Source organism: Heloderma suspectum, chromosome 6, assembly GCF_057233095.1.
Source record: "Heloderma suspectum isolate Gila_16-S chromosome 6, 16-S_ref, whole genome shotgun sequence".
Lineage (NCBI taxonomy): Eukaryota > Metazoa > Chordata > Lepidosauria > Squamata > Helodermatidae > Heloderma > Heloderma suspectum.
In genome coordinates this window covers 96,771,468-96,797,508 of record NC_139463.1, presented here as the reverse complement: position 1 = coordinate 96,797,508, position 26,041 = coordinate 96,771,468, and the positions used below count along the sequence as shown (strand labels likewise).

Here is a 26,041-nt window from a genome sequence, read left to right as displayed (position 1 = left end):
CACACAAATGGAGTTTGTCCTCAGAACCAAAGTCCTCTGGCAAAATGCTCAAGTAGCCAAGGAGTGGAGCTTGCCTCCCCTCCCCTCCCCTCCCCTCCCCTCCTGCGTGACCCTTCCTGTCCAGCTTTAAATAATTACAAATATGAGAATGCACCAGACCATGTGTACGCATGCTTATCTGTGCAAGGAGAGGGGGTTTTGAATTCCAATGGGCAACAATAGTGGAGACAGGGGGGCAACAATAGTGGAGACAGGGGGGCAACAATGGACTGGTGCTTAAGAAGGGCACCACTCCATCTCTTCCCTCACCCAGCAGTGGGACACTGGCAGCTACAGTGATCCATCTTCAGGCTGTGCCAATGAAGGTGACCCCCTCCTGCCTGTCTTCCCTCCCTGTGTCTCCCCCTTTCATGGATCAGCGAAGCCTGACCTGGTAGCAGATTGGCCCTGGAGAGAGGAGGAAGGCCAAGGCACAGGAGCTGCTGATCCACAGGGTAGGTAGGTGGGAAGTACAGAAACAGTAAACACTTGGGAAAGGCACTGGGCAGCTACCTCTGTAGCTACCTCCGATTGCCTCACTTGTAGGCAGGTGAGCGTAATGAGAAGTAGGATTTAAAACCTGCAAATGGTGAAGTATTTTATTTCATTTCTATATCGCCCAATAGCTGAAGCTCTCTGGTGGTTCACAAAAATTAAGCAAATATTTGTGTAACATTTTTTCAGTTTCTGTTTTAATCTGGTATGGTATTTTAAATCTTTGCACTGCAGCTAGGTTCTATTTGCTTATTATTTTTATACTGTAGTTTTAAACTTTTAAATTTAATATTGTATTTTATCATCTTGTAATCTGTGGTTTTAATTGTTGTGAACCGCCCAGAGAGCTTTGGCTGTGGGCTTCATAGAAATGTAATTAATGTAATTAATTAATTAATTAATTAATATTGCCAGACTGTAATGGGGAATATAGCACTATAGTACCATGCAGAACCCACAAGGACAGAACCAGTTCCAGCTAATGGCTAAAGAGCAACGGCTCAGTAGTAATAAATGACATGATAGGTTGTTGGGCTTTTGACTGGAAAGATTCACGTTTAAATCCCCACTCGAACCAGGAAGCTCATTGGATGACCCTAGGTTTAAGGCTGAGTGAGGGTGACTAGCTGAACTCACAGGGTGACGGCTGGGGATGCAACAGGCCCATGGGGAACTCAACCAGTGAGCACTTTCCCCTGATACACGTGCTTTGCACCCTCTCCTTGACACCACAATCCGACCCTTTTCAAACAAATTCTTTATTTGGTGTGCTTGAAACAAGAGAATTGGAATAAGATTTCTCCCTATGAGAAAGCTCCATGGCAGCAGCTCGAAGATCAGTAGTTACTTTGCCGCTCTTGCTGCCGATACCCTCCACGTCGCATGTAGCCCCCTTCGTTCTTACGGTAGCCGTCTTTCTGGTCTGTAGAGCGAGAGACGGAAGGTGATCAAGAACAAGGTGGTGGCAAAAAGGCAGCCCACAAAACACACTAGAAATGGGCTTGTCGAGTGGCTTCTGGGTAATGAAACCAATACAAATGGCCACGGCGTGAACATCCTTGGGCCCTTCCACCAGAACAAGGCTGTGATCTTGCAGTGAATTCTGCACATTTTGGCTTTGCAGAAATCTGCGGGGAGGGGATTGTCATCTAATCTGGAATGGAGGGAGAAGCATTCGAACGGCAGAGGGTTTGAAGCTTTGCAGCGAGGCAAGGAGAGCAGGCTTCAGTCCCAAGCAACTAGAAGCACCACCCAATTAATGGAAACTGCTCAAAACACTTTTCAGATTTTGCTCCACAACCACAAGGGCTAGAACTGTTTATTTCTTTTTCTTTTAAAAAATGAAAGCATAGATTTATGGGAATACTATGAAAGCAGTAGCCATATATGATTCTCTACAACAGGGCAAGTGGAACCTGGCGCTCTCCAGATGTTGTTGGACTCCCAACTTCCATCAGCCCCCAGCCAGCGTGTCCATGGGTGAGGGATGATGGGAGCTGTAGTCCATCATAATCGTGCAGGGCCACAGGTTCCCCACTCCTGTTCTACAACATACTAAGCAGCTAAAGGAATGGAGTGGCTGATACTTGACGTAGCTAATGGAACGAAAGAGAGAGGAAGGGGAAACAAGGCATTGTTACCATAAGAGGTGGCATCCAGAACTGCCACTTACCTCGGAAGTAACCCCCATAGGTGCCTTGCTTCTGGTCGAAGACCCTCTCGTTATTCTCCACAAGGCTGCCCAGCTTCTCAGCCAGCTGCAGTGCCAGGTTCTGTTGGGAGGTGGGTTCTGTCCGATGCATCACGACTGTCTGGGTTGGCTGGTCTAGGGAGGCCTGGGGAGGCGAGATTTGGAAGGCTCAGACAAACCCAGCAAGGGAGACTTGGCTATGCCTTAAAAAAAAGCTCCCTACGCATTTGCACCAAATAGCCTATTTTTCTCAGTACCTTCCATCAAACTGAGATCTCTTTAGCAATCCCACGGACCATTTCCCTTGATTAGGCTGCTGCAGAAACCAGCCATTGACTGCCCCCCTCCCCCAAACTCCGAGTTGGCTTGTGCAGGAGCAACACATTTTCTCTGGGTCTGTCCCCTCTGGTTACTGCCCCCCACCTGCCACCACTGCCTACCCTATGACAAAAGGGTCGCTCACCATCAGCTCTTCATTGATGATCATCTTGCTAATGATGCTGTGCACTGTGGGAAGGTCCAGCTCAAACATATCAGACAGGATCTCCATGCTAGAAGGAGACAGGTAGATTCAGGGAGGGAAGAAGAGGAAGCGGAGATGGTGAGATTTGGCCGTCAAGCCGTGGCACAGCAGCAGCCTGCCAGGCAAGACATCTTCCCCACTGGCCATGCTGGTTGGGAATTAAGGGAGCTGCAGTCCCACACACCTAGAGGAAGCCAGGCTGGGGAAAGGCTGTACTAGAGGGACAGTGGCCCACAAAAGGCTCTTGTGATTATGCAACAGATAACAAGCATACAGAGCGCAAGGGATGGATTCATTTAATTAAAGTTCATGAGTCGGATGGCTGCTGAAGCCCCCTGCCCTCCCCCCACCCCACGGGACTCTCAGCCACACCAATGCCACATCCATAAAGTGGGCTGCGTCCTGTACTCTGGGCAATAGGGCTGCCACACTGAACAAGGTGACAGATTTGGAGGCAGGCCTGCCCACGCCAATCCCCATGCAGTACCTGATGGAGTCATAGACGCTGCTGTATGTGAAGAGATAGGTCCGGAGAGACTCCTCTTGGATCTTCCTGTTGGGGAAGAGGTAGGGGGAAAGCAAGGGAGAGAAGCAGCCATGAGAGCTAGGAACAGAGTCCTCTCTAAAGCAGGGGTGGGCAGAAAGTAGATCTCCAGATGTTTTGGACTTCAACTCCCAGCATTCCTGACCACTGGCCATGCTGGCAGGGGCCTCTGGGAGTTGGAAGTCCAAAACACCTGGCGTTCTAAAGAGTCTGAAACACCCCTTCTGTCCCCAGACAACCTCCAGGCTCCTCACTGCCCAACTGTGCACAGACAAGGCGGACACTGCTGGCAGTCATTCCACTTCTGCACCCTCCTCTTCATATGGAGAACGGGGCTGGAGTCCTTCCTCCGCAGCCTGCATGGAAGGCCCTGTAGCTCAGCAGCCTCTATGCTGAAGGCCCCCGTTTCAAACCCTGGCAACTGTAGTTCAGAGTGGACACTCTTGAGCTAGAGGGACCAAGGGTCTGATTCAGCAGAAGGAAGCTTCCCATGTTAACAGGCACCTCCCATGATTCCCTTCTCAGTACCATCACTTCTGCTTGTCCAGCAACATGCTTAAGGAGTAGGAGCAGAAACACTCATGCATCCCCCTGTACCCTCACCCCCCAAATGCTCCCCTGCAACTGACCGTACGAGCATGCTGCGCACTTTGTCAGCTTCAGGGAACAGGTCCCAGACTTTCCCGTTCATTTTCTCATTGACAATGAAACGGTGGCACGTCTTCCAGTCGCCCATCTTCATAGCCTTGGACGCTGCTACCACATGCTCCCTCATAGACTCTGGGGGGCCTGAAGCAAGAGGGGATATGAGAGAGGGGCTGTAAAATGGAGAAAGGGACTCCTAGTCTTGGTGGAAAGGATTAGCCAGGATGATAGGCCACACCTCCTTAACGTCCTCACACGTGTCCAAAAAGAGTTCAGGATTCTGAAACGTTCAGCTTTTATATATTATAAAAAAAACAAAAACCATGTTTCTAGCCCTTAAGACATATTTTTAAGTGTATGGATTAGGGCTGCCACCTTTACTAGATGAACTGTCTGAATTTTAGTTGATTTCTGAAGATTTAAAAAATTTGCATGAGAATACACAATAAGTCTAAAGCACGTTTTTCATAGAGGATGATGTGTCACACCTGACATCAGTATCTTAGAAGCATTTCTTCTCTTCTCAAATAGGAGGGAATGCTTCTCCTAAAGCGGAGCTTGAAAGCTGCAGTATTTACTAGTACTCATTAAAATAATTTTTAAAAAACCCAAACCTGATTAAGACTGGGGGCACCTTTTAAAGGATGGATCAAACCCACCAATTAAACAAAGCCTTGCATCCCTTTAAGGATGGGGAATGGCCAGGCTTCCATAAATCAGCCTGCCAGATCACCAGGTCCATTATCCCTGGCTGTCTGGAGAGCAGAACACCTAGTCCTTGTTCCCATGCTGTGGACTGAAGGCCAGACACAAGGGAAAGACCTCACCTCCCTGCGAACCCTCTGCACGTGCCCTAGGATTCGGAGGAGGACAGGAGGTTGGTGGCGACTGTAAGTAACAGCTGGATAATAATATACCAAAACAACATCTGTGGAACCCTGATCATGCCAGGTGAAGTCACAGAAGGCAGAGGAACATCTCAGTGAGAGTCCTCTTGCTTAGGACAGCCTTCCCCAACCTGGTGGCCTCCAGGGCTGTTGGACTACTCCAGCCAGGATCCCCCTCCAACACATCTGGAAGGCACCAGGTTGGGAAAGGCTGGCTTAGGAGGTGGAACTTCATTGTCCTCCACAGCTACTTGCCCCTCCCACACAACTTGCAGAATTATGCAAATAAGCAAACTGGCTTAATTTCTGCAATGTGAACCGTTGTAGAACTGAGCTCTTCCAGATGCAGAAATGCACACAGCCCCGAAGATGCTTGACAGGGATAAGCTTGCCTGCCTAGAAGGTAAAGAGGGCTTCTCAAATCAGACCAAAGAAGATCCCTGTCTCAGCGGCTCATAAGCCAGAGCAGGTTGGCCTAGTCAGGTCATGATGGCAGCATGGGTATAGACCAGTCTGCCCCAAACTGGGGCTCTCCAGATGCGTTAAACTACAACTCTCATCTGCCCAGGGATTATGGAAGTTGTAGTCCAACTCATCTGGAGGGCACCAGGTTGGGGCAGGCTGGTGTAGAAACGTTGGCCAGAATAGTGCTTCCATGGCTAGAACAGGCTATTCCAGGGCCGCTCACCCAGAAGAGGCTGGCGCTCGCCCACCCGCAGCTGGTGGTGGAACTGCTTGCTGATCATGCGTCGGCGGGCGTCGAATTCGTGGGCGGCCATGTAGGGGATCTCAAGCAGCATGGCTGAGACCAGGTAAACGCATTCCAGGAGCTCCAGGTTGATGTGCATGTGGAAGGGGACCTGGCGGCGCTTCTCAATCTTCTCCTGTTCCTGGTTGCGCTCTTGCATGCTGCGCATCAACAGGCCTTGGCCCAGCAGCTCCTTGGCTCGTCCACTTGACTGGATGTCTAGCAGGGCGTTGTGGGCATCTTTGATCATGCCCTGGCGGAAAGCACAGATGCCCAGCTGCACCATCGTCCGGTTGTACAGGATCTGCAAGAGCCAAGAGGGTTTAAGGGGGTTGGGAACTATCTGCCTTCGGCCCCCAAACGCTATGGGGCGATGCCAAGTAAATCTGGCCCACCCCAAACATCCGTTTCCTGCATCCTTCCTTCATAATACAGGTGGGGCAGACAGAGAATTGTAAGCTCCCTTTGCTTTATTAGCCTCCTCCAGTCTTTCATTCTTTCCCAGGCCACCCCTTTCTCATTCCCATCCATCCTGGCTTGTTACACCAACCACTTTTTAATCTCTGAGGCAGCAACTGTGAGCAGCAGTGAGTGTGTTGCTGAGCGGGGTGGGATGGAGTGTGACATGAGGACAGGAAGTCTCATCAACCACACAGGATGGCTGTGGCTAGCCCCACCGGTAGTGGCATAGCGGTAAGTGCTGAAGTGTAGGCCCTCAATGTGACAGTCCCCACACCCACACCTCCAAGGACAGTCCAAACATTCAGGCAGCTGGGTTGATCCACACCAAGAAACCAGTTGCAGCAGTTTTCATCTCCAGCAGGAGCAACTCATGGGCCTTAATTGCCCATTCAAAACCAAGCCACCCCAAATATAGTTTGCATGACAAAAGGGAACAATATATGGTGGCTGGGAAAAATTCCTTTCTCCCTAGCTACTGTGAGGATTGCAGCTAAGCTCAGAGGGAATGCTGAGGGGGCAGGCAGATGATGTCAGAGTCCCCGCTCCTAAAGAAGTGCCAGCACTGTAGCCCTGAGAGCCCTGGCTCCACTCCGCCACCATCCACTGGATATGTATGTGGTCCGCAGGAAGGACAAACAGCGCAGGATGACAAGAGGTGCTGTTCTCTTCCAGGCCGTGCACCATCATGTACATAGGCAACCGACAGTGTCTTGGCTCCCAATAGCCCGCCGCAGCACTTGCTCGCTGCTCTCAAGGGACTGGCTTGGTTCAGCTGCACCTAAGCTCCCCCGCCCCCGCCCCCGCCCCCCGCTCCAGTTTTGCTCCCTAACCTGCACAGGTGGGTCTGCGTGCTGGATGTTGTCCTGCAGGTGGCTCATGAGCATCAGGTCACGGGCCTGGTACCAGCGGTCATGCAAGGCGTGGTGGTAAATGTGGCAGAGGATGGCACAGGTACGGATCCGGTCCGTCCTATCCTTGGCGTAGATGAACTTGCAGAGGCGTTCCATCAGCACGGCCGAGTCCTCAGCTTCATTCTCAGCCTGGTCTTGTTCCGACTGTGGGCAAGCGGGTCACACAATGTAAAGAGCCAGCAGATGCCTCCACACACCAGTATCTCACCCTAGTGCAGGTGTGTTAACCACTCCCTGACCTCTGCTATCCTCCTCTGCCAGCACAAAACTAAGGGTATTGCCTACAATGCAAATATAAATCTGCTTAATGGTCAGATTCCCAGCCAGGGAATGCTGGGAATTGTAGTTTTGTGACAGGGAACCAAGTTTCTTTATGAAGCACATTTAGCAATCTCACACTCATTCCCCCGCCCCCCTCTCATACACACTTCCTCCCTTCCAAGGATCTTTTGAAGGAAAACTATGGAAAGTAAACCAATATTCAGTAGAAGTTTAAACTGAAAACACAGACAAGCCCTAAAACCACTAATGTTCTTCTCACACCAAGCCTTTGGCACCCATGCTGTAAGCATGTGTCTTAGGGTATCAGTTCCTTCATGTTCTCCCAACCTGTCAGTAATATTTCCAAGTCACTGACAACATGCCTCTCCCTGCCACGCCAATACCATCCCCAAGGCTGACGGACAGAGCTTAACCTCCTTTAGGGGAAGGGTCCACAGCCCGGGGGTGAAGTTCATGCTTTGCATGCCGAAGGTCCCAGGTTCAATCCATGGTATCTCCAGTCAGAAACATCAGGTAGCCCGTGATGGGAGAGACCTCTGCTTGAAACCCTGGAGAGAGCCACTGTCAGTCTACCAGGGGTGTTGAACCTCTTTCAGCTGAGGGCCGAATGCCATTTTGGAGACGCTCTCAGGGCCGCATTCCAATGGTGGGCAGGGCCAAAATACCAGCTTGTTTCAGCTAAAATGTCTTAGTGCCGGCAATTAAGCCTTAGGAGAGCATTTCAACCTTTTCGAATAGGGGGAAAAACTGCACAAATCCTTGGAAACAACCAAATGACCAGTGGTCGAGAAAAAGGGGTGTGGCTATCTGGAGAATTCCAGAGGGCCAGATCTGGCCCCCAGCCATGAGGTTCTGCACCCTCGGAGGAGACAACACCTGATATAAGGCACATGCCTACATATTAGACAATTGAGGGCAGTCGTCACAACCTGGTGCCCTCACGATATTTTGGGCTTAAAACTCTCAACAGCCCTAGCCTGCATGGTCAAGGATTCTGGGAGTTGTAATCCAAAACATGAGGGGGCACCAGGTTGGAGGAGGATTTAGGGCATGACAAGTGTTAGGGCTCAGGCATACTACCCTCCACACAAAGCCTATCTATCGTACTTGCAACCATGGAGTGGGGATGCTCTGGCAAGCCAGCTGTGGTTGGCGGGGCCCCACTGCCAGTGAGGCTGACAGACCTTGCTGTCCCCTGCCGGGCCCTGCTGCCGCTGGTGAGCCTTGTAGTCGAACTTGTAGTAGGTGTGGAGGATGCAGCGCAGGTAGATGCGGCAGATCTCGTCTGTGGTCCCCTTGTCCTGCAGGTAGGTCTGTACCCGGTCTATGATCTTGCAGACTCGGGCCTCATCCTTCAGGTGGTCCACATACTCTGGCAGAAAAGGTAACATTTATTTATAGTATTTCTTCTGAGATTACCCAAGGCAGTTTACAAAAAGGTCCGAATAAATAAAAAGGTCCAAAACATAAAAACCATAATTGGATAAAAACATCGTAAAACGGCGTTAAAAACCGTAACAATTTCAAAGGTCAAGTTAGACAGAGGTGCCTGAATGCAGAGAGGGCGTGGGGACCAGTGCCAACTCCGAAGGGAAGGCTTTCCAAGGTTTGGGAGCAATGCAGGACAAAGCCCTTTCCCAGCTGCCCAACAAGCAGGCCTCTGCAACCAAGGGTGTCTTCAAAATGGCCTCTCCTGCTGACCTTAATGAACTGAGCAGGTTCATTCTGAGATAGGCGGTTCCTCAGATAGCTGGGCCTTAAGCCATTTAGAGCTTTAAACCCGAACCCTTTGCATTGAGCCCAGAAAGCAATTGGCAACCAGCGCAGATCTTTCAGCATTGGAGCGAAACGGCAGTCTTTTACAGGCGTGGCTGGTGCTTTCCCCCATTTGCCACAGAGAATCTGACAACACGGTCCTGAGAAGCCCCGGCCTGCACAGAGGTGGGGGGAGGGACGCACAGGGAGGTTACTGGGCAAGAGAACATACAGGCTCTTGTCCAACAATGGTGTCAGGGTGGGACCTCTGTGCGTGGACTGACTGCTCCTTTTTCATTGTCTCCGCTCACTATCTGTCATCTACTCATACAGCTCCTCTTGCCACCCCTCCACTCTTTGTAAAACCATAAAAAGTTATGAACTTTTATCTTTTGAGTTTTTGTAGCAAGCGGGCATGAAAAGAGAAAGCCTGGCAAGTATATTGACTTCTACCATTTATTCCACATAATAACTGGCTCATAGTTTCTGTAGGGCCCAATCCCCTGCTTCCCTGTCTGACTCATTCCAACTGGCCTGGGAGGGAAGAAACCTCATTTAAGGGCTTGCTAGTGGGAGCAACTTTTACTTTGGGACAAGATACACCCTTTGTGGGATTTTGTTGGTTCACGGAGACGGGAAAACAAAGCACGGTCCTGCCAACAGGAAGGAGCAGAAGTGTTAGCTCTCCATCACACCATGGCAATGGCTTCATCATTACCTTCCACTTTGATGGCCGCCACATCCGTGTCCAGAAAAAAAGAAAGAAAAAGCTTTGGGCTTTGCTCAATGGGATTTGGACAATCATATATAGTATAAACCAAAATATGGAGAAAGATGGTAAAAGAGACTGAATTACTTTTAGGGGAAACGACAGCAAAGTTCTTGCATTAATGCCATTGCAGCCAAGGCTATGAAAAAGGTGTGCCAAAGGCAAATACGGAGAAGATTAAGTCCAGCCCACCACAGTTCAGAAAAAGAGCAGGCAAGATTCAGAGGTGCTGCTATTTAGTTAAATACAGTTGTCAGAGGCAGAGGTGACTCTTCTGGGGAAACACAGCAGAGATAGCAGGATACCTAAAGGCACTGCAGAGACCATGCTAGACCAAACTGGTCTCCTCCAGATGTGTGAGATTACAACCCCCATCATCCCAAGCCAGCATGGCCATTCCCTTCCGACAGCTGCACCTTTCACCCTCATCCCATCTCCCTCCATTGCCTGTGCCCTCAAGTCCCCTTTCTGTGACTGTGACAGTGATACACACACACTCACCTTGGGAGTGGGGATCTGTGTTCTGCATGATCTTGGTGAACTCCTCATCCATCCGCTCCACCAGGGTCAGAATGCAGCCGCGGACACGAAGGGGCTGGCCATGGAAAGAAATAGATGAGTCGGATCAAGACTGCTAGGAAGACACACACACATGCACCCTCTTTCCCCTTCTTTCTCGCATGCCACTTCAAACCAGCAGCCTGCCCACTCCCCTCTTGTGGATCTCAAGGTGGACCGTCTGGCCCTGTGGGGGCTGGATGCCCTGAGGATGGGGAGGATCTGCAGATGCCAGCTGCAGGAACACTCACCTGTTCATTGTTGGCCAGGTTCTCAGAGTCCTCTGCGATGTTCTCACCAATGAAGATGTTGGGTTGCGCAAAGAGGATGTCCAGAAGCTCGTCAATGCAGGAGAGGCATTTCTGCCACATCTCCGGCTGTCCGTGAGGGGAGAGAAGGAGCAAACAGGAAATGGCTGAGGCCCTTGGCATTATGGGAAGGAAACTGTTAATGTACAAGGGTTGCACACCCTACAGCCAGTACTGGGCAGGGGCAAAGCCTTGTGCTGTGCTGAAGTAGCTTCCCCCTCACCCGCCATCCCTCCTTGCTCCATACCTTCATGTACGTAGCCAAGTTGGGGTTGTAGTCGTACAAAGACGCAACGATGTTGAACTTGATTTTGACATCAATGGCAACGCCCAGGTTGTTCTCTGCTGCAATCCCAACCAGAAGCTGCAGAAGATCGATCTGGGCTGCCCTGTGGGGAGGAGAAACAGGAAGGGGAGAGAGGCACGGAGAAGAGGAGATCATCAGCACGATAGTGTGCTGGGAGGGGTGGAGATGGCGTCCCACATCAGCAGGACCCCTGCCGCCCCGTGCTAAGATCTCTTAACCCTTGCAGAAACCCTTCTGCATTTTCATATCCCTTGGAATTATTTCCTGCAGCGGAAAGATTTGGAACACTGTATCAGACACCATGGCGTGGTCTGAAGACACCACAACGCAGGCAGCTTTGGAGGAGCAGGGCGCAGCTCGGTGGGAGAAACCGTGCCTTGTGTGCGGAAGGTCCCAGGTTCAACCGTTAGTATCTCCAGTTAGATGGATCAGGTGATGGGAGAGGGACCTCTCTCTGCCTGAAACCAGTCAGTCTAGACAATACAGGGCTAGACAGACACATAGCCTGACTTGGTATAAGGCGGCTTCCTATGTTTCACCTTGCTGAAACTAAGCAGGTACTGCTTGGGCATCCAGCCATGCCACGCTGAGTCCCAGAGAAATATGACAGGATGCAAATGCTTTCATTAAATCATGCCTGTTCTTTCTGCAGACCCACTAAGGCTCTTTCCACTGCTCCTGGAATAGCAATGGAAATGTCCCAGGACATAGTCTGAAGGCACGAGGCAGCCACTTCGCTGAAGCTAAGTAGGCTTGGGTCTGGTCAGTGCTTGGAGGGGAGACCACCTGGGAACCACATGTTGCCACCTTGAGTTCCATGATAGAAGAAAGGTGGGATATAAATGTAAAAAATAAAATACTGAATCCATAGTGCCTCCCCCCACCCCATTTTTGCTCCTGGTGCCTGAGGGCCAGTGGCAGCCATAGTGTCTTAGTGAAGGCAGCACCAATCTGCAGACCAGAAGCAAACTGCAGAAGGTGCGAGAAAAAGTGATTTACAGAAGCTCTCAAACTTGGCTAAGATGTTTTGAGAACAAGCAACTCTTCATCAGGAGGCATCTTTCCACTCTACGCCATCTACTGGTCACTTCTCACCTCAAGCACAGAAAGGGTTTTTTTCCTTTTCCTTTTGAAAGAGCACTTGCAAATGGGAAAGAAACTTTCTATGCAAGGAAGAAGAGCCGCGCTCAGACATCACACTGAACTCTGGTGATAACAAACTTTAGAAAGCCTTTCAGCTCACGCGCTGCCCCCTTCCCTCTCTTCCTCTGGCATGGCTGGATGTTCGGAAGGGGTAGCTTCCGATTTCAATTAACAAGAGTTTAGTGTGTCGTCCAAACCCTGAACTGTGGTTCATGTTAACTCTGGTTTGTTTAAGCAAGCCAGATTCATAACCCATGCTTTAAAGTTGGTTTGTTTCAAACAAAGGATAGTTAAAGTTAACCACAATTTGTTACATTCAGACAAGCTATGGTTAATCAAAAACTGAAGCAAAAGTTTCCAAATTCCTCCTCGTGCCAGAGCAAGAGGGCTGATGCAACTCATTCTCAAGTTGCATGATGTCCAAACGTGCCCAAGAAGTGACTAGGAGACATTTGGGGAAAAGCAGCTGCCTCTGAAGTACTGAAGGTGAAACTGGAACACCTTTGAAAATAAACTTTCTAGCACCGCCTCAGGTTTGTCTCCATGTGGTGGCGACAGTGACACAGAGGAGCCCAAAAGCAATTTGCCAATCCCTGGAAGGGCAAGGGGTGTATACATAACCCATCCCCACCCCACCAAATCCGCTCTTGGTGGCCTCACCGATCAGTGCCTTTCTTTCCACGGGCCTGCAGGATCTCATTGAGTTTCTTCACGACTACAACGTGGTTGATCTCTGTGCCTTTGGCAAACATCTTGGGCTTTTCCTGCAGGAGGAAAAAGGTAAGATAGGCTCAAACCGGGATTGGAGGAATGGGGAGAAGAAAGAAGGTGGTGAACACCCTCCAATTCATTCCTACTCTCCCCTGCCAGATGGCTGTAGAGGGCAAAAGCAGTGCCTCACCTTGACCAGAGGGACTCCCCCTTTGACCTTCTCCCACTCGCCACCCTCGTTGTCATCCTCTTCGTCTTCCTCTCTCCTGTGTTTGCGGTCTTGTTTTTTCTTTGCCTTCTCTTCCCGCTTCTTCTCTAGAATTCTTTTATCCTCCTCAGTGCCAGCTCTGGTTGTGAAGGATTAAACAGATTTCCAGAGATTCTGAAGCCCTGAGCTGCCTGATTCACTCAAGGCCAAGAACAGCCCCTTGTCTCAACTACAGATCAAGCCCTGCGTTAATGAAGCCAGGTTAAAAAAAAATCTTATTTGAACCAGATTTATGCAGTCATCAAATACAAACTGCCCAATGTCTACCCAAACCAACTAAGACCCCCTTGCTGTCTGTCTACAGATATTAGCTTCCTATCATAGAATAAATTCCCAAGGGCCCAGGTAATGCCCCAAACAAAGCCAGAACTGAGATGCCACTTTGATCTGCTTGCACATCTCAGTTTAAAAAGGAGCACCCTTTACACTTGAGATTCCACATTGCCATCACTGCCTAGGCCACAAAAGTGACCATCAACCTTGCAGGTGGTTGGCTAACTCAAAATAGCTTGGTAACACAGCACTGTTGCCATCTGTTATGATGTGGCCAGGTGGTGCTCTCTAAAGCAGCAACGGCCAAACTGATGGGCCGGGCCCCTTGATCACTCGACCCCAGAAGTGGATCTTAGGAACACAGCACAGCTCAAAAACGTTCCACTTCCAGGGCCCAAATTAGGAATTCCAGATCCTGATCAAATGCCAATTCAGGACTGATCGTCCTCCTAGCTTGAGACTTGAGGATCATTACTCAAAAGGGTGACAGGAAGGGTTGCACCAAGACGATGCACATGCCTCCCACTCTGTCCAGAGGAGGCTGCCCCCTTACTTCTTAAGGAACTTAGAGGCCAAGGAGGTGTATTTGCCCTCATCTTCGTCTGACTCCGAGTCGGATTCTGAATCTGATGAGCCCCAGTCTTCATCATCATCTGAATCTTCTGAATCTTCATCCTGCTAGGGAACAGGGGGGAGAAGAATTGTGCACCAGTAAACCATGTGGCAGGAAAAGTCTTGTCCAGATTCAGCTGGGGAGGGCAGCAAAGCAGTGAAGGGCCACAGAGTGGCGATGAAACGCTTTTACCAACCTAAGCCTCATGGGAAATTTGTCCCTGCTCCTGACACTTCTGAGAAAATTTCTGCCATTCTTTCCTGATGCAAAAAAGCTTGGGTTTTCTGCCTCCCACAAGCTCTGCTAGAAACCCTGAGCTGCCTGGCACCAAAATTCTTCAGGCAGATACTTTCAGGGAAGCACTGCAAGCCACAGCGTAGACAAACAGAGGGGGTGCCGAGGCCAGGCCCAGCACCATGGTTTGGCTTGGGCAGGGACCTGCCAAGGGCCCAGAGGTTCAAAAGGGCCAAGCCCTGCCCCTGCTGCAGTTGCTGCCAGGGCTGGGCTGTGGTTTCTCTTCCTCCTACTGCAGACCTAGCACTCCTCTGCCTCTTCACCAAGATGGGCCCCACTGGTAAAAGGAAGCACCATGGCAGCCAGCTGGACAATTCAAAGTATTTCTTTAACCTTACATTTGTGTAATAGTGGTCTAAACCAATCAGACAATGCCTTGGGGGTGGGGGTGGCCAATGGCACCGGAGTGGTGAAGGGGCTATCTTTTCACTGCTCCTTTGCCCTCATTGGCTCCTCCCCCAATGGCATTGTCTGACTGGCTGAGATTGCTGCTACTCAAACATAAGGTTAAAAAAAGTTTTACTTTGAAATGGAGCTGCGCAGACTCTCTAGGCTTGTCTGGCCGGCTGCTGCACTGCTTCCTTTTGTCAGCTGGGCAAAGAGGAGGAGCAGGAGCAGGGAAGAAGCCACCGCAAGTTAAAAAAAAAGGGAGGGCTGGCTGGCTGATGGTGGTAGGGGGCTTTGGCGGGCAAGCAGCTTGAGAGGTGGGTAACTTGGACAGGATGCCCTGGAAGTGAGTCAGGAATGGGTGTGGGGGGTGCCAGGAGGGTATGGGGCCCATCAGCAACACTATGCTGATGGCCCCTTGGAGTCTGGTCCTGGCCGAGGCGTTCCTTCATGGAGATCTTACCTCTATCTTTTGGAGGTATTTGCCACGTCCCTCGGCTGCTCCCTCTTTCTTCTTCAGGAAGGCTGATGCGCTTATTCCCTCGTCATCGTCGTCACCTGAAGAGGAGGATCCTGGAGACAGGAACGGGGGTGGGGAGCAGCGTTGTCACCGAAAGGAGAGCACTCATATGCCAAATCACACAAAAGCTTGCCTGGGGGAGAGCTTCCACTGACCCCACCTGCTGTTGTGCAGCCACTCACCCTCTGAATCATCGCTTTTCTTGTCATCATCTTCATCAGCTGACTGCTCAGGGTTCTGGGAGAAAGCAGAGGTGGTGGACACACCGGGGTCAGGATGCACATGAAGTGCTACTTCGTGTTACTTGTTATAACCCATAAGGGTTTACTCTTCCATCGCAAGCTGGCTGTTACAAACTCTTCCTTCTGCTCTAGCTTGTCATGCGTAGTTTAAGCCAAGGCCTTGCGCCTCCCAGATGTATGGGACCTCAACTCCCAGCATGCCCCAGCCAGCCATGTTGTGGTCCCATACAACTGGAGGGCATCAAGTTGGGGAAGACTGCTCTAAGCCTCAACAGGATGGGCAAAGCTTTTAATCCGGGGTGGGTTGTTTTGGACTTCAACTCCCAGCATTCCTGACCATTGGCCATGCTGTTTGGGGCTTCTGGGAGTTGAAATCCAGAACCTCTGGAGATCTGCCTTCTGTCCACCTCTGTACAAATCCATCTCCACTACCGAAGGATTACGTCCCCCCCACCCGCCGACACACCGAAAATACTCCTCAGCTGCCACCCCTGAATGACCTCCACCTTGCGGGTGCATCAGTACCTGGCGGTAGGCTGTGATCTGGGTCTCGTAATCGCGGTTGTACTTCCGGATCTTTTGGCGGAGGGTGCTCAGCGCTTTAGCATTGTTCTTGTTCATCTTCTTCTTGCCTTCCTTGTCCTCCCATAGCTGAAGAGGAAAGGCAGGAGGGAAGGAAGATATGATTACAGGTGGTGCCCCACAAATCAGCCTTGCCTCTTTCCTCTAAACATGCAGGATGAAGCTATACAGGACAGCTGTTTCACTCTGCAGCCACTTCTTTAGGATCCAGTAACAGGGTTAGGCAACCTGGTGCCCTCCAGTTGTTTTGGACTAGAACTCCCTTCAGCCTCAGTCAGCATGGCTATTGGTCAAGAATGATGGAGTTGTAGTCTAAAACATCTGGAGGGTACCAAGCTGCCCACGCCTCGCTATCAAGGGGAGAGTGTCAGATTCAGGTCAGGGAGACCTGTGCTTAAATTCTCACTCAGCCATGAAGTGTCACCACCTTTCCACCTAACTACCTCACAGGGTCATTGTGAGGATAAAAATGAGGAAGAGACCATGTGTGTTGCCACAAGGTCCTTGGAGGAAGGGCAGAATAAAAATGTAATAAATATGAAAAAAGGCCATCTTGCCCTCTCTTTCCCTACATGGCTTCTTGCTCCCCATATATTTAAGACATTTCTGTTTCCACCTTGCAAAGTTTTCAAGGTGGCTTGCAAACCAGAACAAACCATTTAACAATGAAATACACATAGTTAAAAACAAGCACCCATGCAAAAAAGAAAAATCAATGCCACCACCACGAAAACTAGGAACAATGTTCAAATAGCAACTGAGATGGCTATTACTGTCCCTGTATTGGATTCAGAAGAATGGTGAGGAGCCAGGTGTGAACTTACACAGTCATTTATGAAGTTAGTGTTGGTTTTCATAGCCGTACAGCGAAGGTCAGTGCTTTTTGCCACTAACAATAGCTAGATAATAAGCAGTAGTTCTGCAGCGTGTACTTTTCTAGCTGATAGGACTATTCCTTTTTGCTGTGAGAAACTGTTTTTCCTGCCAAGAAAGAAAGCCCCCCTTTCTCCTCCTTGGTGAAGGAAGGGAGGCATGTGCACCCCATCCTATAAAATCCTGGGCAGGTTGGGCTGCTACCTGTTCTCATCTCAGAGGGGGAAGGTGCACCACCTGCTCAGATAACCAGCTCCCTGGGATGGCCCGCTGCATTAAGGGAACCGGAGCAGCTAAAGCAGGAAGCTGTGGGGCACGTGCAAGCTTTTCTTTGCTTTTATTGTCTGCATCCATTTTCTCTCAATAAATTATCATTCTTTCACACAAGTAGACATGAGTCATATCAGTACCTTCAAATCTGTTCTAGTGTGGGTCCCAGATGGATCAGGCCCAAAGTTTAAGACAGCCCCCTCCTCAATACCTCATTGAGATAATCCTCCAGGTCCGCCAGGATGCGGATGTAGAAGCGGGGCACTCCCTCCTTGTCAACGATGCTCTTGGCTTTCCCATAAGCCTTGCCCAGCAACTCAAATTCCTCCAGGCATTTGGTGACATCCCGGATCTTCATGGCATTCCGGATTGTTTTGATCAAGTTGGTCAGCTCCTCAAACCTGGGGCAAGGGAAAAGAGGAGGAAGAGTGGTTAAACCTCGGGGGGCAGGGGGACACGTCTGGGTCACTCAAAAACAAAGGCGGGGCTGCTATGCTCCGAGGCCACAGTGCCACCAATCCCAAAGGAAAGAGGCCACTGACAAGCTGCTTAACAAGATGGGACGTTTTCCAGATATCCCAAAATAGGACCTTGGCCCTATCCTCCAGAAACCAGAGGCGCCTCCTCCTCCCTCAAGCCAGTCAAACATCACCTCTTGTCCTTTGCGCTACGCACAATTCTCTTGGTATCTTCCTCATCTTCACTCAACAGCAGAGGCCTGCAAGAAAGGGAGAGAAACAGACCATGGATTCCTGCAACCAATTATTAGAGCAACGGTGGGCAACACATGGCCCAGGGGATGAACGCAGCCCTACCCTGGCCTCAAGTCCAGCCCCCGCATCATGGAATTTGCCTGAAAGCAGTAGCAGAACAATGGCGCCAAACTGTGACAGTGACTTAAAAAGGCCAAATTTCACTTTAAAGCCCTGTCATAAGGCTAAATTTGGTCTTTTCAGGCTAGTGTTTTGGTTTGTTGCAGGAATTGGCAACCCACAGGATGTTTTGTTGTTGCTTTCGGCAGCGTGCAAGAACAGCAGCGGGAGTGCAGTCCCTGGGGGTTGAAATTGGCTCCTGAAGTTGCCCACCCCTTGATCAGAGGTTTGAGCAAGTAGAAGGGAAAAAAGTCTCAAAGGCACAGCCTATGTCCAGACAGATGTTGACGTGAGAAATAGCCAAAGGACTGTTGATGGTGTGTGTGTGTGTGTACATGTATACACACACCAATATTACTGTCTGAATGTATTTTATCTAGCTCATCCCTAACCCTGAATTAGGGATGAGCACCTAGGAGCCCAGGGCCAAAGCTGCTCCCTGAGGTGTCCCATCGAGATGAGACAAGAGGCACACACAGCCATAGTACTTTTCCAGTCCAAAATTGAGCCAGCTTTCCCATCTAACTCCCAATTTAAAATACGTAGGGTATTCATCATGCAAGTGCCATTCCATCCAGCTGTAGCAGACGGAGAGCCAGGAAGCAGAGCCCACTCTATTAGGTCTGCTGAGAGACCACCTCCATTTAGGCTAGTCATTATCAGAACTTTGTACCCTTAAAAACAGGCACCCAAGTTTGTCCATTTTCCTCTTCCCACCTCACCCCCCTTTTTCCCTTTTGCATCATGTCTTTTGGTTTGCACGTCTTCCTTTCTTATTGATCTTCTGCAACGTAAGCTGCAGTGGGAGCCTTTTTGGCTGAAGGGCGGAGTAAAAATGTTCTAAACAAATACATAAAGGGAGAGAAAGAGAATCATGGCCAAGGGCAGCTTTTGGTGCAATACTGGAAGTTCAGGCTGTGTTATCACACTGTGCATGGTCTGCCAGTTGCCAGCCCATTATTGACTTGTGAGAGACTCACACATTAGGAAGCAAAGGTGTGGGGAGGAACACACAGATGAGAAAAGGAAGCAGAGAATGAAAGACAAGATAAGGAGAGGGTCCACAGGGCTCCTAAGTTTTTATTCTGTGCTCTATTGCTGCCTAGTGTGTGTGTGTGCGTGCGCACACTGGGCGGGGGGCAGACTTATTGGATCTACTTTGCCTTTCACTAAAACCCGAAGATCCACTCACCAGGGCCTGGTGCAAAAGACATGGTGTTAAAATTAAAAACAGGGTGCATCTGAACCTAGGAAGTTTTTTTAGTACCAGGACAAAACTGAGCTCAGCCCCTTCATGCAAAACGCCACTCTTGGTTATATCTTTCTTTTTTTCAGCAGTCTAATTTAAGTGAGAAAAGTCATTTTGTTGTTGGTATCATTAAAGAAATTGGGAGTCAGAAATCCTTGCTGATCTACTTCCTGCAAATCACCCAGAGATCTACCAGCAGGATCTGCCCAACAAAGTATAGGCATCAAAATGGACATGTTCCTCTCCCAGAGAACTTACAGATGGCGTGCTACTCTACGTAAGAGCAGAGGATGAGAGCAGGCTTCTTTTTCTGACTCCCACCTTCAGAATACAGGAAGCTGCCTTATACTGTGTCAGCTAGATGAGTTCCATCTAGCCCAGTATTGTCGACACAGACTGGCAGCGGCTCTCCAGGGTTGCAGGCAGGAGTTTTTCCCAGCTATACCTGGAGATGCTGGAGACTGAATTTAGGACCTTCTGCATGCAAAGCAGGTGCTCTGTCACTGAGCTCCAGCCCCTCCTCAGCAAATAGCAGAGGAAGAGGAAAAAGTACACCACAGCTAAGGTGATTTAGGATAATCTTTGTGGAAGAAGTGGAACTGAATAGGGGAAAGTGAAAAGGAGCCTGCCAACAAAGAGGAGAGGCCGTTTAGAGCATTAAGACTGGCGGAGCAGAGTCTGGGTATGGCGTGGAGACAGTGGATTAAATTGAGGAGGAAAGGTAGGAATGGGACCCTCACTCCCCATTTGACTTTTAAATCTGCAAGGTCATAATATGCCCCCTACACACATATACACCACCCCTCTTACTACCCAGGTCATGCCACTTGTTAGAGGAGTCCTTAATCCAGGGATGGGAAACCTCTTTCAGCCCAAGGGCCGAATTCAATTTTGGAGAAACCCTTGGGGGAGACATTCCAGTGGTGAGTGTTGATGAAGGCAAAAGGGGTGGGGCCAAAATTACAAAAAAAACTCAGCATATTCTAGCTTAAAGCTCTTACTGCCAATAACTAAGCTTTAGGAGAGGCATCTCAGCCTTTTAGAATGGCGAAGAAACTGCACAAAAGCCACCAAACAATTGGTGGTTGGGGAAAGGGGGCGTAACCATCTGGGGAGCCCCAAAGGGACAGATTTGGCCCCTGGGCCTGAGGTTCCCTACCCCTGCTTTAATCCCCCCCCCCAAATCCTCCCCCAGCCCCAGCGATACTTACTGTTTCCCAAAGTTGCCTCCAACAGGCTTGGCTACCAGCTCATCCCCAGAGAGTGATGATTCTGACTCACTGTCCGAGCCAGTGGTGAAGAAACGCGACATGGTGGCGGCGGCTCTGGATCGTCAGTTGCTTGCTGCTCCTGATCCTGGATGATGAGAGGAAGAAATCCAAAGATCCAGTGAGCCCACTTCCATGAGCAGAGCCCTTCCGCCTACACAAAGCAGATCCTGGACCCAACTTGACATTTCTATCACACCCTTCCCCTCCAAGGAGCTCAGGGCAGCCTATGTAGCTCTCTTCTGACCACTTTTTAAAATCCTCACAACAAAGCTGGGTTGGGCTGAGAGATAGTGACAGGCTCAAAGCAACCCAGTAAGCTTCATGGCTAAATGGGGATTTGATCCCAAGTTTCCCCAGTGCTTGTTAAGTATTTTAACTACTACACTACTGCACTGCTTCCCAGCATACAGGACCCTCTACACCCCATACCACACTAAGCATGTGTAACTGAAACAGCCACAGGACTTCCCTGTTCACTCCACTTCCCTTCCTCTGTTGTTCACAGTGAGCTGAGTTTTCAATTGTATGCTCCTTGGGGCAGTGCCCTGTCGTATATTCCTTATGTAAAAGTAAAGTACCAGGCACGCTGCTGACAGATGATGATGATGATTAGGACACTGCCATTTTGACTAGAGATTGGCATTCAGAGAATGAGCTCTGTGTTGGTACACCTCAGGTGTGGGCAACAGATGCACTCCCCCAGATGTTTATTCATTTATTTATTACATTTATATCCCGCCTTTTTTCCTCTTGCAAGGAACCCAAGGTGGCTTACATTATCCTCCTCCTCTCACTTTTATCCTCACAACAATAACCCTGTGAGGTAGGTTGGGCTGGGAGTCTGTGACTGGCCTAAAGCCACCCAGTGGGCTTCCATGGCTGAGTGGGGACTACAACCTGGTTCTCCTGGATAGTAGTCCAACACTCTCACCACTACGCCACACTAGCTCTCTGTTGTTGGGCTGCAACTCCCATCATTTCTCATCCTTGGCTATGCTGGCTGAGGCTGATGGGAGGTGTAGTCCACAAACATGCTCATCACCCCTGGTCTGCATGATAGTAATTCATACTACCATATTTAAACTGTTTAAAAATCCATGTTTTTAACAATTCCATTATTTATTTATTTCTAAATTAACAAACGCACAGACAAACAAGGACACTCTTCCTAACAAGACTCCCCACTTAGATACCCAGAGAGCGGCTGGCCTCCCCCTTTATCACCCTCGTTCCTTTTTTCTCGCTCTCCCCCTCATAAATTTTCCCCTCCCCTCCTAGCCTTTGACCTTCCGCCCCCTCCTCCGCCCAGCCATCGCACCCCTCACACGCACTCGCCGGGCCGGGCCGGGCCTAAAACCGAAGAGAGGCTTCCCCTCGCGCGACCACCGCGACGCATGCGCGACGCATGCCAGGCGTCGCGTCCTAAGGCATGAGGAAAGGGCGAGTCATTTCTCTCACACACGGTCGCGGTCCTGATGATCACTTCCGGTAAAAAATGGCGGTTTCCGGCGCAACAGTGCCATTGATTTCGATATAGAGTTGCTAAGTGGTGGAGAGGCGCTACTCTTGCGTTCCTACGGGGTAATTTTTACTGGAAGCTCAGATTGTGTGTCACTCTACACTTTTCTAATATCTATGGTCGTGGACAAAATGACTTCACGGGTTTTTTTTTTCTAAACCGTGGAGGAGGGGATGATGGGCATCGTAGTCCAAAAGGAGCCGCGAAGTATTTTAAGCAGCGGTGACGTCAATGCCGCAACGAGGAGCAAATCAGTCGTATTCCTCTCCCTGACGAGGCTTCGCAACAGTGACTTTGTACCGTATTTTCTAGATAATAACGACTTATTTCCTCGAAGCCTCTGTACCAGCCTTCCCCAAACTGGTGCCTTGCAGATATTTTGGACTACGACCCCCATCAGCTCTAGCCAGTGAGGCTAATGGTCAAGAATGATGGGAGCTGTAACCCAACACATCTAGAGGGCACTAAGTTGGGGAAGGCTGATCTGTACCATATGTTCACTAATATCAGCACCCCCAAAGTTGCGTTCTCAGCTACCAGTCACTGCTTTACCTCAGGACTCAGGCAAACCTTTATTCCAGGGGTAGTTGGGCTCCATCTCTCATCAGCACCTGCCAAGCATAGCCATCGGCCAGGAATGATAGGAGTTGTAGTCCAAAACATCTGGAGGGCCACAGGTTCCACACCCCTTTCATTCAATTTACCCCAATTAAAAACTATGAATTACCACTCATACACTTATTAAACTACCAAGAATAGCACATATCAGTCTCTTGCACCATTTGATATTCCCACAGCTGTGGAACTCCCTTCCACCAGCAACTCAGCAAAACCTGAGAATATTGAAAGAACACATACTTAAGGCAGGGCTTGGGGACTGGGGTTGGGTTGCTAGATAGCTAGGCTGCAGCATTTGTTGCTTTTAGCTGACTTTATGGCTAGGGAAGCGTCTATTACAGGGGAGTGTCTACTCTGGGCTGTTCCCCATGGGGCCTTTACACTTCAGAGGCCAGGCCAACACAGCTTCAGAGATACGTCCTAAAAAACATCAGAGCAACTGTATCCCTAGAATAGCTCACAGGAACTCACTTGGACATTTCCTCAACAATTTCATCTATTTATCTTTGTTGTTGTTGTTCAGTCGTTCAGTCATGTCCGACTCTTTGTGACCCCATGGACCATAGCACGCCAGGCCTTCCTGTCCTGCGCTCTCTCCCGGAGCGTGCTCAAGTTCATATTCGTTGCATTGGTGATGCTATCTAGCCATCTCATCCTCTGCCGTCCCCTTCTCCTTTGGCCTTCAGTCTTTCCCAGCATCAGGGTCTTTTCCAGGGAGTTTTCTCTTCGCATTAGGTGGCCAAAATATTTGAGCTTCAGCTTCAGTATCTGTCCTTCCAATGAGCACTCAGGGTTGATTTCCTTTAGGATGGACTGATTGGACCTCCTTGCAGTCCAGGGCACTCGTAAGAGTCTTCTCCAGCACCACAGTTCGAAAGCATCAATTCTTCGGTGCTCAGCCTTCCTTATAGTCCAGCTCTCACAGCCATACATTACTACTGGGAAAACCATAGCTTTGATTAGACGGACCTTTGTCGGCAAGGTGATGTCTCTGCTTCTTACTATGCTGTCTAGGTTTGCCATAGCTTTCCTCCCAAGGAGCAAGCGTCTTTTAATTTCATGGCTACAGTCACCGTCTGCGGTGATCTTGGAGCCCAAGAAAGTAACATCTGTCACTGCTTCCATTTCTTCCCCTTCTATATGCCAGGAAGTGATGGGGCCAGATGTCATGATCTTCGCTTTTTAATGTTGCGTTTCAAACCAGCTTTTGCACTCTCCTCTTTCACCCTCAACAAGAGGCTCTTGAGATCCTCTTCGCTTTCTGCCATTAGGGTGGTGTCGTCTGCATATCGGAGGTTGTTGATAATTCTCCCAGCAATCTTAATTCTGACCTGTGATTCATCCAACCCGGCATTTCTCATGATGTACTCTGAATATAAGTTAAATAAGCAGGGTGACAATATGCAGCCTTGTCGTACTCCTTTCCCAATTTTGAACCAATCGGTTGTTCCATGTCTGGTTCTTACTGTTGCTTCTTGACCCTTGTACAGGTTTCTCAGGAGACAGGTAAGGTGGTCTGATACTCCCATCACTTTAAGAATTTGCCACAGTTTGTTGTGATCCACACAATCAAAGGCTTTACTGTAGTCAATGAAGCAGAAATAGACGTTTTTCTGGAATTCTCTTGCTTTCTCCATGATGCAGCGAATGTTGGCGATTTGATCTCTAGTTCCTCTGCCTCTTTGAAACCCAGCTTGTACTTCCGGTAGTTCTCGGTTCGCATACTGCTGAAGCCTAGCTTGTAGGATTTTGAGCATCACCTTGCTGGCATGTGAAATGAGCGCAATTGTGCGGTAGTTTGAACACTCTTTGGCATTGCCCTTCTTTGGAATTGGAATGTAAACTGACCTTTTCCAGTCTTGCGGCCATTGTTGAGTGTTCCAAATTTGTTGGCATATTGAATGCAGCACTTTAACAGCATCATCTTTTAGGATTTTAAATCGCTCAGCTGGAAGACTGTCATCTCCGCTAGCTTTGTTGTTACTAATGCTTCCTAAGGCCCACTTGACTTCACTCTCTAGGATGTCCGGCTCAAGTTCAGTGACCACACTATCATGGCTATCATGGACATTAAGATCTTTCCTGTATAGTTCTTCTGTGTATTCTTTCCACCTCTTCTTAATCTCATCTGCATCTGTTAGGTCCCTGCCTTCTTTGTCCTTTATCATGCCCGTCTTTGCACAAAACTTGCCCTTGAGATCTCTGATTTTCTTGAAGAGATCTCTAGTCTTTCCCATTCTGTTGTTTTCCTCGATTTCTTTGCATTGTTCATTTAAGAAGGCCTTCTTGTCTCTCCTTGCTATTCTCTGGAACTCTGCATTCAGTTGGATATATCTTCCCCTTTCTCCCTTGCTTTTTGCTTCCCTTCTTTCCTCAGCTACTTGTAAAGCCTCATCAGACAGCCACTTGGCTTTCTTGCATTTCTTTTTCTTTGGGATGGATTTCGTTGCTGCCTCCTGAACAATGTTACGGACCTCCGTCCATAGTTCCTCAGGCACTCTGTCTATCAGGTCTAATCCCTTAAATCTATTCCTCACCTCCACTGTATATTCATAAGGGATATGTTTTAGGTCATCTGGTGGGCAACCATCTGGTGATGTCCATGTGTAGAGTCGTCTCTTGTGCTGTTGGAAAAGAGTGTTTGCTATGATCAGCGTGTTCTCCTGGCAAAACTCTATTAGCTTTTGTCCTGCTTCATTTTGTACACCAAGGCCATGCCTGCCTGTTATCCCAGTGATTTCTTGACTTCCTACTTTAGCATTCCAATCCCCTATGATGAAGAGGACATCTTTTTTTGGTGTTAGTTCTAGAAGGTGTTGTAGGTCTTCATAGAACCGATCAACCTCAGCTTCTTCGGCATCAGTGGTTGGGGCATAGACTTGAATTACTGTGAGGTTGAATGGTTTGCCTTGGATTCGTACTGAGATCATTCTATCATTTTTAAGATTGTACCCCAGTACTGCTTTTCCCACCCTTTTGTTGACTATGAGTGCTACTCCATTTCTTCTAAGGGATTCTTGCCCACAGTAGTAGATATGATGGTCACCTGAATTAAATTCACCCATGCCTGTCCATTTTAGTTCACTGATTCCCAAGATGTCGATGTTCAATCTTGCCATCTCATGTTTGACCACCTCCAGCTTACCTTGATTCATTGATCTGACATTCCAGGTTCCTAAACAATATTGTTCTTTACAGCATCGGATTTTCTTTTCACCACCAGACACATCCACAGCTGAGTGTCCTTTCGGGTTTGGCCCAGCCGCTTCACTCTTTCTGGCGCTACTTGGAAATACCCTCTGCTCTTCCCCAGTAGTATATTGGACACCTTCCGACCTGAGGGGATCATCTTCCGGCGTCATCTCTTTTAGCCTTGTGATACGTTCCATGGGGTTTTCTTGGCAAGAATACTG

At 49.2% G+C, this 26,041-nt stretch overlaps 1 protein-coding gene across 7 annotated transcripts; it reads right to left on the bottom strand.

The window, feature by feature from the left end:
* Window positions 1–624: 624 nt before the first annotated feature.
* On the bottom strand, window positions 625–21,887 carry LOC146341959 (eukaryotic translation initiation factor 3 subunit C). 7 transcript variants are annotated; one of them, XM_084805334.1, is made up of 21 exons: window positions 21,778–21,887; window positions 20,432–20,576; window positions 17,752–17,817; window positions 17,311–17,500; window positions 15,900–16,025; window positions 15,315–15,369; window positions 15,076–15,185; window positions 13,872–13,996; window positions 12,968–13,124; window positions 12,727–12,830; window positions 10,864–11,005; window positions 10,560–10,685; window positions 10,252–10,345; window positions 8,411–8,598; window positions 6,864–7,088; window positions 5,512–5,875; window positions 3,921–4,080; window positions 3,235–3,300; window positions 2,688–2,775; window positions 2,207–2,369; window positions 625–1,456 (listed from the first exon to the last, which is right to left on the bottom strand). In XM_084805334.1, exons 2-21 carry the CDS (start codon window positions 20,530–20,532, stop codon window positions 1,371–1,373), a joined length of 2,736 nt encoding a protein of 911 aa, XP_084661460.1. In that variant the 5' UTR covers window positions 20,533–20,576; window positions 21,778–21,887; the 3' UTR covers window positions 625–1,370. The 7 variants fall into 7 exon arrangements, with proteins under 7 accessions (XP_084661460.1, XP_084661458.1, XP_084661462.1 ...); XM_084805332.1 differs by having other exon boundaries at window positions 21,810–21,887; XM_084805336.1 differs by having other exon boundaries at window positions 13,872–13,993; window positions 21,810–21,887.
* Between the last annotated feature and the right edge of the window lie 4,154 nt (window positions 21,888–26,041).